Genomic DNA, 12,621 nt, shown 5'->3' on the forward strand with positions numbered 1-12,621 from the left:
CCCCCCCCCAGCACTCAGACTGTAGTATCGAATTGCTGCCAGGTCACAAATTGCCTAAGGGGTGAATCTATGCCATGGGGCCGGCAGAGAAGGATGAACTGGGTCAGTTTATCGATAAGAACCTAGCAAGGGGTTTCATCAGGCCAGCCTCCTCCCCTTTTGCGGCCCCGGTGCTGTTCCAAAAAAAGAAAGACGGGGGCTTGCAACTAGGCACGGATTATCGGGCCTTAAATGCTGTGTCATTGACTAATGCCTACCCCATGCCCCTGATCAAGGATTTACTAGCCGAAGCAGCTAAAGGGAAAGTCTTTTCGAAACTAGACCTCCGAGATGCATACTTCCGGGTCCGCATCCGAGAGGGGGACGAGCACAAGACTGCCTTTAACATGCCCCTTGGCCAGTTCAAATACTTCCAATAATTCCATTGAAGTTATTGAGCTGTGCCTACGTTATTTTGGAAATTGGGTTCCATTTTACCAGCCGCTATTGAAGATCATTGAAACGTCTTGATTTATACCTGGGAGAGACATACGGCTGTTGTTCTTTCCACAGTGGGCCTCTTCTGCCACAGTTACTTTCTGTTTAGAGGTCTGTGGACACTATTTATGTACAGAATTACAGAGGAGCCTGCTGTTGGTTTTGAACATGTTCTTTTTGTAAATAATGCTTAATTGTTATGAGCAATCTGTTGGATGTGTGCTTACACATTCTATTGGGTTATGACCACTAACCCATCTTTGTATTTTAATGAATGTAATATACAGTTTTGATCATATATAGCTGTGTATTGTTGATGGTCTTCCCTTGGTGGGTGTTATTTGTGGCTATTCCAGGACACCAAGAAGCAGAAGAAGAAGAAGAAGAGGAGATTGGATTTATACCCCGCCCTTCATTTGGAGTCTCAGAGCGGCTTACAAACTCCTTTCCCTTCCCCTCCCCACAACAGACACCCTGTGAGGTGGGTGGGGCTGAGAGAACTCTGACACAAACTGCTCTTTTTCAAGGACAGCTGTGCCAGAGGTTGTGACTGACCCAAGGTCACATCAGCAGGTGCAAGTGGAGGAGGCAGGTCTGTGTGCAAACCAGATCAGCTGTAATGGAGCTGGATGGAGAAGCACGGGCTTTCTGATTAAATTAACATTTGCATCTGGGGATTATAGCTAGCTGTACACTTCTCTAAACCCATGGAATAAAAGAGGGTGAGATGAAGTAAAAAAACATACACCCAACTACAAATTGGATAAGTGATGAGGGTTCCTGAAAATGCTGAGAGAACAGTACTTGTCCTGAACTTAAGGTGATGTTCTAGAGAAACATAAAGGAGTCTCATCAAACAAAACCCCCCAGATATTTACAAAAATAAAAAGGTAAAAGCTGATGATAATTGGAGGGGGGAATCATACAACTGCAATTCTGCTGTCTCAGTCATGGATTTTAAATTCAGATCTTTTTAGTCACTGACAGGATACTTGTCTAAGTATTCAAAGGAGAACTGAATTTCCTCCTAAATCTGTCTAGTAATGGAATTTGAATTAAATAGGTAATATAGGGCTGGGCCGTGAAGAATAAAATTAATTGCCTGGCTTTTAACAAAAATCTTTGGTCATAATTTATTATTTTGTGGTGGGTGACCATTCACTTGTCAGCTTCTGTCAGTTTGGAAGAGGGCCCCCCCTCCCCAGCGTGGTGGTGCCCATGGGAGCCATGAGGCCTGCCACTTTAGAAAGTGGGTGGGCTTTTGCCCAGCAAGGCTTCGGATGGGCCACAGGACATTTGACTGGCCGTGCAGATTTTTAAGAACGTTGTTTTGGCAGCAGCTGCCACCACAGCACAAGGATCTTCACTGTGTGGCTGAAGGTCAGCTGCAGCAGCCATTTTATGGCTTGCTTAACCTCTGGTGGCAGCTATTTTGTAGCCGCCATTTTGTCGCAGTGCATGACATCATGCTTTGCCTGAATTCCAGAGCTGCTCACAGGCTCAAGAAGATGGGCGATACCTGGTCTAGGAAAAAAACCCTAAACGATCTCACCCTCCTTTCCAGCTTAGCAATAAATCCATCTATTTGTGGTTTCAGTCTCATTTCATAAAGACAAAACTAAAGAGGTTGCTCTTTGTGTCGCAGGCCTTTCCCTGATGCAACCCCAGAGCAAAAAAAACACTTCCTGTCCCTCCTTTGTCTACTTACTATTGCAGAAATTATGTCTTCAAGAGGCTGGATTCTTGCCCCAGTGACGTTGTTTGTGGCTTCCACAACTTTCTCTCTGCCTTGATTAATGAGGTCCTGAAGGGAAGTTTGAAAGTGATTAAGAGCAGCAGCCAAATGAGTTGCCCATGAATACAGAAAAGTTCCATCTGAAAGCAGCACAACACCAGGATACGTATGTAGCCAAACACAAGCTGTTGCGCCACACAGAGGGGTAAGAAATTCATGCACGGTCTCATTGCAAAATATTGAGGAACATGACTGAAATTAGAAGTATTTTAGTTGGAAGGCAACCCCTGTGGTGTTCATTTGACAAGGAGTGTGATAGATTTTATCAACATATTCCCCTGAACTTTTCCCCAAATGATCAGGCAGTATTGGTATGGTGAGCAACTTTTGCAATATGCAACGTGTGTGTAGCTTATGCCACAGATCAACATCTCACAACCATTTTTGACAGATCAAACAAGGAATCATATTCTTTGATAAACAATTCTGCATTTCTATACAATTCTCTAACATCCAACCAAAGCACTATTCTTACTGCTAGAGGGAATCATATGTGTACCTAAGGTATCCACAAAGTGTAGGAAATATGCTGTGATACCGGGGACGTAACCACTTACTTCCAGCTGCTGATTGCTCATTGCAGACAAGGCAGCCACATTGAAAGGGATATATGGGGTTTGAGAATTCAGGTTGGTCTGGAACATATTTGCTCCAACTGGCATGTTGAAACGCATAGTTAGCCCCTGGAAAACAAAGATGGTCTTTTTAAGAACTTAGAGCACCAGGACAGAACATGGTCAACATGAAGAAATATGTAAATATCACATAAGCAGCCCCAGACTACCCTAAGAGAGAAGAGCCCTGCGGCAACAGTGTAATACCTGGAAAAGCCAAGCTGGGGCAGACCTTGCCTTGGCAGAAAGCGGCAACACAGCCAAAGGGCAGCACTCAAGCTACCGAGTTCCAAGTACACAATGAACCACACAAGTGCGGGAGCCGCGTGCAATTCATGCCCAAACTGCTTCTCTACCTGCATGTCCCCTCTTGTGCCCCACACGCACATGCTTTGTGGGGCGAGCACCCAGGACTAGATGGTGTAGAAAAGGGGTTTCCCCTCCTGGAGCGGCTCTGATGTTCTGCACATGCAAGACTTAGGAATCCACACTGGAGACTTGCTGAAGCCACGCTCTGCTCATTCAACCAACGTCCAAACTGTTCTCCAAACAAGCTCAAATTCGAACACAGAACATCTTTAGGTTTGCTTTAGCTGGGCATGTTTGGAAGTGGCACATGCTCATTTCATTAAACTAAAGACACAGCTATCGGGGGGGGGTGTCCTACAGACTGCGGGACCCACTTTTAAAAAACTATTTCAAGGAATGTGCAGGTTTGTTCAAATCAAGCTTGTCTGATCACCACCCAAACATTCAGACCAGGGAACATTATTTTTGTCAAAACAAAGCCCCTTTGAAGAGTACTAGACTTTTCCAGTTTTCTTTCTGATTTGTGATTTTAACATAACCATAACTGAGCAAAAGCATTCACAAGTAGTAGCAGCCCAGTTTACAATGTGGCCCAGTGTGAGTGCAAAGTCCTCTAGATGAGCGCATCTGCCTCTGTCAGCATCACAATTTAATCATCAATATATCTATTCCTCAATTCAGCCAAATCCGAGGATATTTAAATCCGTAGACTGGTACCATAAACGGACAAGACAGATGCCTCAGGTTTTCAGAAAAATCTGAAATCTTAAAAAAAACAAAAACCCCACATTGAGGGGTGGAAGGGAAGATAGGAAAGTGAAGACAGAGGAGTAGATAAAGGTAGTTGGGCCTTGGGGAGAGGCTATGGGGGCTTTCAGGGAAGGGAAAGAAGAAACAGGGGAGGAAAGGAAAATGAAATGTTCTCCTTAACAATTAAGTCACACACGTATCAGCAGCAATACTTGGGGGGGAAGGAGGGTGCAAAACCCTCTTAAAGTTTGCAGCAGCATGTCACAATAATACATATAAGTAGAAGTATTTTTGAATCCTAAGTCAACATCCATTTGAAAAAAATGTATCCACCCTCAAAAGCTTATGCTTGTGGAGTATTTCCCTCCCCCATGTTTCATATGTTTGTTTTGCATTACAGACACCCGGGAGAAACTGTCCTCGGCCCCTCTCTCTGAAACAGCACTGTCAAAGCATGGAATGGTGGAAAATGCCCCACCTTCTTTTCTGCTTCATATTCTGCCCAAGCTGCCTTCCGCTCCTCTTCAGTCAATTCTTCTTCCTCTTTGTGGTCCAGAAGGGAATCATGCTCATGATAGCCTACTATGTGTTCTTTATGTATCTGAAGCAATTCGGCTAAAATTGGGTCCTGGTAATTAAAACGACAGAAAAATGCAGTGAATGGGAATGTATCTTCTTGACAGGAGATACCAAATTCTGCTGTTTTGAGCACACCATCTCCTTTATCAGGTCGTCTAGTCAGATGTTTGGTTGAGTTTGACTATCTGTTCCCTCGGGGGTCCAGATACCAAGCAAGTCCCTGAAGCAACATCCTACCAGGAACAAGACATGGAGGCTCTTGTCGCTTCCCCCCTAGAGGCAGAAGGAGAAGTGGTGGTGGTGACGGTGGGAAGTGCAGTCATGTCGCAGCCAACGCATGGTGGCCCCTCATGGGGTTTTCAAGGCAAGACACCCCCCAAGATGGTTTTGCCATTGTCTGCCTCTGTGTAATGACCCTTGGTGGTTTTCTCTCCAAATACTCACCTATTTAGCTTCCAGGATCTAATGAGATCGGGCTAGCCTAGGCCGTCCAGGCCAGGGCAGGAGTAGCCATCACCCCAACCAAATAAGTACCCTGCACACAACAGGGGAGCAAAAAAAAAAAAAGGTGGAGATTGGCCAAGCACCAGCCTCCTGACGGAAGGGCAGACCATTTGAGGCCTTTTATTCCCACCACCACCACCACCACCACCACAGGTCTTTTTAAAAAATCAGTAAGTGAAGAGCATTACATTGAGGTAACCGTATAAAACAGCATTGTCATCTGAGGGAGCCTGAGTGCCAAGGGAGGAAAACGAAGTCCATGCCTATATGCCGAGCTGAGACTGGGGATCCTGGCGTGCTTGGTGCTAAATGACAACGAAGCTACAGTCGGACTTCAGAAATTCGGTGGAATGGGGAAAATCAGTGGGACACTCTATAGACAGGGCAGGGATGGATGTGATGGAGGCAAGGCAATATGGTTCTCTTATCAAAGAGTCAAATAAACTAGAAAACATTAGGGAAAGGAACTCGTCCACAGAACCACTATGAGTGGAGATACTAAACCTTAACAGTTACTTAAAAGTGAGGGTGTACTATCACCCCACCCCCTCAACTGAAGCCAGGAAGTAGATCTTGAGATGGCAAGGGAAATACGGGAGGTGACCAAAGAGGAGAATGTTGTTGCACCGAGTGGGAACAGTGACCACAGTGCTATTAAGTTCAGCATTCATGTCAACAGAAAGCTGCCCCGAAAGTCCAAAACAATCAACTTTTGATTTTGAAAGAGGGAACTTTGCTAAAATGAAGAGACTAGTCAGAAAGAAGTTAAAAGGGAGAATTAAGAGAATCAAACTAGTCACACTGATTAAGGATCACACAGAATGAACACCTCAGATCAGGAAAGGTACCACCAAGTTGAAAAAGAAGCTGGTGTGATTAATGACTGAAGTCAAGGAAGCCACAAAAGGCGAAAAGGCTAAAGTGGAAGGTTTTCCCAACTGAGATGAACAGAACACAGCACAGGTTCTGGCAAAACAAATGTAAGCTGACAATAAAAAGAGCAAAAAAAGAGAATGTGAAGAGCAAATAGCTAAAAGCATTAGCATTTCTTCAAATATATCAGAAGCAGGAATTGGCCAAGGAGGCCGGTTGGGCCTTTGGATGACAAAGGAATAAAAGGATTACTCAAGGAATATACAGAAATGGCAGAGAAACTGAAGTCTTTGCATCTGTCTTCACTGTGGAAAATGTGGGCCATGTACCTCTACTGGAGCCACTGTTTTCAGGAAGGGTGTCTGAAGAAGTAAGTGATGAGAGATGACAATTCTATGATCACCAGGCAAACTGAAAACTACCAGGTCTGCAGGTCCAGATGGCACACACCCCAGCACTCTTACAGAAATGTGAAACTGTTGATCTACTTACCTGTTTATGCAACTTGCTGACAGAATAGGCCTCTGTGCTATATGACTGGGAAATACAAATTGTCTCCCCAATTTTTTAAAAAAGGGGGGCCAGAGGGCATCCAGGTCAATTAGCCTAATATCTGTTCTGGGTAAATTAGTACAAACTGTTATTAAAGAGAGAATTAAGCAAACTGAGGAACAATGTGTGCTGATTATGTACTAGAAGTTGACTAAATGGCAGGAGGCGGAAAATAGGAACACATGCTCAGTTCTCACCGTGGAGGGAGGGAGGGAGGGAGCAGTGGGGTCACATAAGAACTGATATTGGGATCAGTGTTATTTAATTTGTTCAGGAATTAGTTGGACATGGGGGTGAGCAGTGTAGTACCCAGGTTTGCAGATGATGCCAAACTATTCAGGATGGTGAGAGCCAAGGTAGATTCTGAAGACCTACAGGGGATCGCTCTGAAGTGGGTGAGAGGGCAACAACGTGGCAAATGACACTCAGCCTGGGTAAATGCAAGGTGATACAGACTGGAGCAAAAAAATAAATACTCATTTTAAATATGAGGTCTGAACTGGCTGAGGCTGAAATAGAAAATCTTGGAATTGTGGTGGGAAGCCCAATGAAAACTTCAACACAATGCACAGCTGTGGTGAAAAAGGCAAGCGCCATGCTAGGTATCATTAGGAAAGGGACTGAAAATAGTACAGCCTGTTTTATATAAAGCAATGTGTAGTTCTGGTTGTTGTATCTCAAAAAGGATACTACAGAGCTGGGAAAAGTCCAAAAGAGGGCAACCAAGACGATTAGAGGCTTGAAGCACCTTTCCTGTTAGAAAAGACCAGAACGACTGCGGGCCCTTTCGGTCCGGAAAAAAAGATGGCTAAGCGGAGACGTGACAACGGTTTATAAAACAATGGAGAAAGTAGAGGCAGGGAGTCTTTTCTTTCTCTCCCACAATACTAGAACTCAGAGACCTCCAATGAAACTTTTGAGAAACAGGTTCAGGACGGCGTGGGACAGCCTTTTAGTGGGTAGTCTCGTTCCTCCACCATCGGGGACAGAGGGTGCCCCGTGACATGTGGGGTCCCTTGGGGGCTATCCTCTCTCTGATCTTATTCAACATTTACATATACTCCCTTGCCCACCTGGCTCAGAGTTTTGGGCTGGGCTGCCATCAGTACGCTGATGACACCCAGCTGCATCTGCTGATGGATGGCCGGCCGGATCTCGCCCCAGGTAACCATGCTGGGGTGGCTGAAGCAGAGTCGGCTGAGACTGAATCCCTTAAAGATGGGGGTTCTTTGGCTGGGTGGGGTAGGGACTCAGTATTGGGGCTTCAGCTCCTGGCTCTTGAACCTACACCCCTAACACCAGCGCAGAGAGTCAAGAGCCTGGGCGTGGTCCTGGGTGCCTCCTTGCCAATGGAGGCCCAGGTCACGAATGTTGCCAGGCTGGCGTTCTACCAACTACGTCAGATTAGGCAGCTGGCCCCTTACCTGTCTTGCCCTGACCTAGCCACAGTAATCCATGCAACGGTCACCTGTAGACTTGATTACAGTAATTTGCTCTATGCAGGGCTGCCCTTGAAATTGATCCGGAAGTTACAGCTCGCCCAGAATGCAGTGGCCCCAGGTCCTCACAGGGACACCAGTAACAGCACACATACAACCTGTGCTCTGCCAGCTGCTCTGGCTCCAAGCCGAGTACCGGGTCAGGTTCAAGGTTCTCGTTCTGACCTTTAAGGCCCTGAACAGTCAAGGACCAGAGTACCCTGGCCCAAAGAGCATCCAGCTGTCCCCAACCAGAGCCAGGGCCTTTTCAGCCCTGGCTCCAGCTTGGTAGAACTCCCTGCCTCCCAGCATCAGGGCCCTGTGGGATCTGTTACAATGCCGTAGGGCCCCGTAAGGCAGAGATGTTCCGCCAAGCACACAGTTGAGGACAGCAACTGTTTTAACATCAATGGATCAACACCAATGGTCTAATGGGCAACAGCTGCCCACAGATATTTAGTTCACTAACTGCTTTTATAGTAAAGTTATTATAGTTAGGTAAAAGAAACAGTTAAAGCTGTTATAGTAAATTGGGAGTTAAAATTGTATTATGGCACCATGTGGGTATTGGGTATTTTGAGAATTGTATTTTTAGACTATTTATGAGCTTTATGTATTTTTGTAGGAGTCTGTTGTACACCGCCCTGAGCCTGCTTGTGGGGAGGGTGGTATAAAAGCCCAATATAATAAATAAATAATAGAATTCACTGCCAGTGGAGGTAACGATGGCCACAGGCACAGATACCATTAGAAGGGGGTTAGATATAGTAAATAATAAAATTAGTTTAATTTAGATTTAATCAACTAAAGGAGCAGGGAAGGGAGAGGGAGTGGGGAGGAGGGAGAGGAGGACCTTACGCAGTCTCCCTGTATCCAGCAGAACTGAATTCCGTGGAAATGTGCGTGGAGCGTGTGGCCTCTGAGCCCATAGCTGCACCGTCTCGCCATGGCAAGCCCCCTGCCCGGGCCACTCTTTGGTGCTTTGCAGAGCCCCTCCTTGCACGATACCAGTCCCGGCTGCATATCCCCCACCTTGAGCCCTTTGGGGCTGAGGTGTCTTTATCACCCCACAGCTTTGGCAGCTCCTTTGCCGCTGCTGTCTCCCCCGTCCTTCCTGCCTGACCGCCTGGCCACTCTTGGGGCCACTGCTGGAGAACAAGGAGCACTACACATCAGTCCCACAGTCCCCCTCATCCCAGAAGGTCACCCCCAGCCTGGCTAGCTGCCGCAGGAGGAAAAGGAATGAAGCTCAGAGTGGAGGGATAGCTTCAGAATGGGGGAGATTGGGTGGGGGGTAGGCAAATTGATAGGGGCACGGCTGATTCGATAGGGGGCACCACCCTTAGTGCCCTGCCGCTGGCTACGGCCATGAAGTGAGGTCAGAGAGGGGCTTTGCCTCTAATCTTTGCTCCACCATATGGTTACGCTCTTATGGATGTAAGAATGCATTATTTCGGTTTCTAGGTTGGAGGCTTCATAGGACAACCTAACCGTGCAAGCATCCCATCAATTCAAGAACAGAAAAGTCCTCTCAAACAACACGGTAATCAGCCTCAAGAAACTTCAGAATAATCAGAACAAAGTTTGAGTCCAGTAGTACCTTTAAGACCAACAAAGTTTTATTCTGGGTATATAAGCACATGCACACGAAAGCTTATACCCAGAAATGAACTTTGTTGGTCTTAAAGATGCCACTGGACTCAAACTTCGTTCTGCTGCTTCAGACTAACACGGCCGCCCACCCGAATCTATCTTCAGAATAATCTGCAATTCTTGATGGGATGCCCAGTAGCTCACAAAGATGTATGTTTTGTCTCAACACAGATTTCAAAACTACATTCTGAAGCAAAAGCTGTATCTGTGTACGGGTTCTGCTTTGCTTTTATGGAAGGAAATGCTTGCCGACAATATGAGAATGGAAGGCCTCTCAAATGACACTGCTCTGGTGGTTGGATTTCACAACTGCTGTATGTACATATCTATACATTTTGAAGATGGTGTCAACAGAGCAGTGCAAGCAAAACAAACAAACAAACAAAAAATCCACACAAGAACTGAATATTCTCAAACAGCTTGGCACCTCAGAGCCTCCTACCGCTGCCATTTCAAGTGCTCATGCTGACCCTATTTCTGATGTTCTTGCCCTTCTAACAGCACAAGCAGCAATTACACTACCATGTATGGCATGCAATTGTTTTTGCTCTGCAGCTCTTTAAAATACAATGTGAAGAGCTGTAATGTCACCCGCCAAAATGTGACAGTGATGCCATTCAGATTATAACACCAGCGGCGGTTAAAGCTACAGTCCTTAAACTCTGGAGCGATTCCTCAAAGTCAAGTGGACTAATCCAGAAATAAATAGACTGTTGCCTAACATTTTATGATTGACGTGAAATACCAGAAACAGAGCTGAAGGGCTAGAAGTTGCCTGAAGGTCAGCGAGTCCAACTTCTGGGGCTTGCAGGGATCTGCTGCATTAAATTATAGCATCTGGTCCCTGAAAAATGTTCCAGGAAGCAAACTCTGGGTGATGACTAGCATCTAGTCAAGTCATATAAATAACACTTTTACTTGCAACACCCCACAGTGATTTCATGGAATAGAAACAGACTCAAACCAGGCAAAAGAAAATGTATCTTCACGCAAGTAGCTAGCCTAGTGAAATCAATGCCAAGGGATATTACAACAGGTAGCAACAAATGTGGCTTGAGAAACTCATGCATTGCATTAGTAGCCACAATAATTAAAATAGGAATAGCAATGATCAAAAGCAGTAGCCCAAGTATAAAATCTTGGGCACAGACAACAATGGACAGACATGCAAGACTAATTGTTTTGCTGCAGCATCTGGTTGGATCCTATCAAGCTGACTGCGGTGCTCTTTCCACAAAGAAGAGTTTTTACCTTCATTCTTTCCAAAGACTGACAGCTAAGGTTTTTACTACTGCTGGTGCAAAGCATGCACACTGGCTTACTTTGGGCAACATGGGTGTGTCCCTTTTCTTCTTCTTCTCTGAATTAGGATCATCCAATAAATCTGGCTCAAAAGTATAGAGCTCCGTGAGTTCATTCATGGTAAAGTGACGTTCAACCTGCTGCTGATCCACAACTCGGAAAGACAGTGACTGCTTAGTTACTTGACGGTCGTAGATCTTGTCTTCCATTGTTCCCTTTAAAACAAACACACACAAATGCCACTGTCGGTATGAAGTCCATTTCATATCATTTTGCTATAGTGGCAGTAAAAATGCATCATATGAGATGATTCAGTAAAATTGGCTACGCATTAGAAAAGGTGCCACGGGACTCAAACTTAGTTCTAGAAAAGCAACTGTGAGCCTTAGGAATCAAATAGTTCAGCAACAACTGTTCTGACATAAAGACCTGACTTAATGCATTTCTAAAGGCAATTTGGAAAGGAAAGGAAAGGAGAAATACATTAGCACCTGCTGCTTGACAGCAAATGGGAAAGACATGTATAAACCACTTGGAGTAAATGAGCAGAGTATAGACTATCTATCACGATCCAATGGCCAACTGGTGGGCAATTTCTAGGGGCCCAGCAGCAATACAGGCCACAGATACAGAGTTTCATGCTTTGGAGCTGCTAGGATCAGGACATGTTAGTCAACCTATTGCTCTGGTCTACTACAGGGGAAGGGATTCATGCTCGCAGAGGACACTACATGAAAAGCTTCCCCCCTTGATGGATTGCTGATACAGTGCTTAGTTTATTACGGTCATAGACCAGTATAATAGAAGACAAGTAAATACAGTTACAGAAGCAGTAAAATTATAAAATATATCGGCATCTAAAATTATAAATAGGATCTAAAAACTTTAAAATACAGAAATAATAGAATCAAAATTTTGATTAAAAATTAGGTTTAGGCCTATCTGTCCTTTATCTCTTTCCTAGTTTGGTATGCCAACCAACCAAATTTGGCAACCATCCTAGTCAACTTTTGATTATCTCCTGCCAGCATAATTGACAAAAGTATCCTTCTATCACGACCTGGAAAGGAATTAACTATAGGCTTGATCAAATCTTCCCTGGCATTATGATATATAAGACAATCGAAAATTACATGTTCCAATGTTTCATCAGATCCCATCCCACAAATACAACTTTTCCTCAATGATCTAGTAAATCTGGCCTCCATTATGGCTGAGGGTAAGGCGTTGTATCTTAATAGGGTAAAAATTCTTCTATGATTGCTGATATCTAAATATTTGATGTAAGGTCTCACAGCTATCTTGTTAAGTGAACTTACATCAAATACAGGGCTCCTAATCCTGCTCACGTCCATCTGTCGTTCGACATCTAATATTCTTTGTTTTAGAACTGATCTAGCCCGATCGTGTCCCAAAGACAGAATAAACTGTTTTGAAAAACCATAACAGACCAGTTTATCTTCTATCTTTTTCCGCCATGAAGGAACAAAGTTATCTTGCATCATAGTATGGGAAAGGCCAATGGGTAAAAAAAGCAATTTTAACCAATAATAAAATGCAGCAATCCACAATCTTGCCTCGACCATAACCAGGCCAGCCTCTAAACGGATTGCAGCATTTGAAACGCTTGTTGGAACTTGAAATATAGCTCTTAAAAATTTCGATTGTGTTCTTTCAAGTAAGGTCAAGTTTGTCAGGAGAGACAAAGGAGCTCCATATAATAATTGGGGTAATA

The 12,621-nt window shown here is 44.6% G+C and overlaps 1 protein-coding gene across 2 annotated transcripts in view; it reads right to left on the reverse strand.

Annotated features, from left to right (window-relative positions):
• Positions 1-12,621, reverse strand: part of ATRX (alpha thalassemia/mental retardation syndrome X-linked) — a 171,502-nt gene that overhangs the window by 19,507 nt on the left and 139,374 nt on the right. For both annotated transcript variants that reach the window (XM_015426440.1, XM_015426439.1), the window contains exons 30-33: positions 10,907-11,101; positions 4,424-4,573; positions 2,830-2,955; positions 2,186-2,281 (exon numbers count right to left, since the gene is read on the reverse strand). In XM_015426440.1, the coding sequence (XP_015281926.1) occupies positions 2,186-2,281; positions 2,830-2,955; positions 4,424-4,573; positions 10,907-11,101 (567 nt within the window). The remainder of the gene's footprint in view (positions 1-2,185; positions 2,282-2,829; positions 2,956-4,423; positions 4,574-10,906; positions 11,102-12,621) is intronic.

Source organism: Gekko japonicus, unplaced genomic scaffold (assembly GCF_001447785.1).
Source record: "Gekko japonicus isolate JY-2015 unplaced genomic scaffold, Gekko_japonicus_V1.1 scaffold984, whole genome shotgun sequence".
In the NCBI taxonomy this organism is placed as follows: Eukaryota; Metazoa; Chordata; class Lepidosauria; order Squamata; family Gekkonidae; genus Gekko; species Gekko japonicus.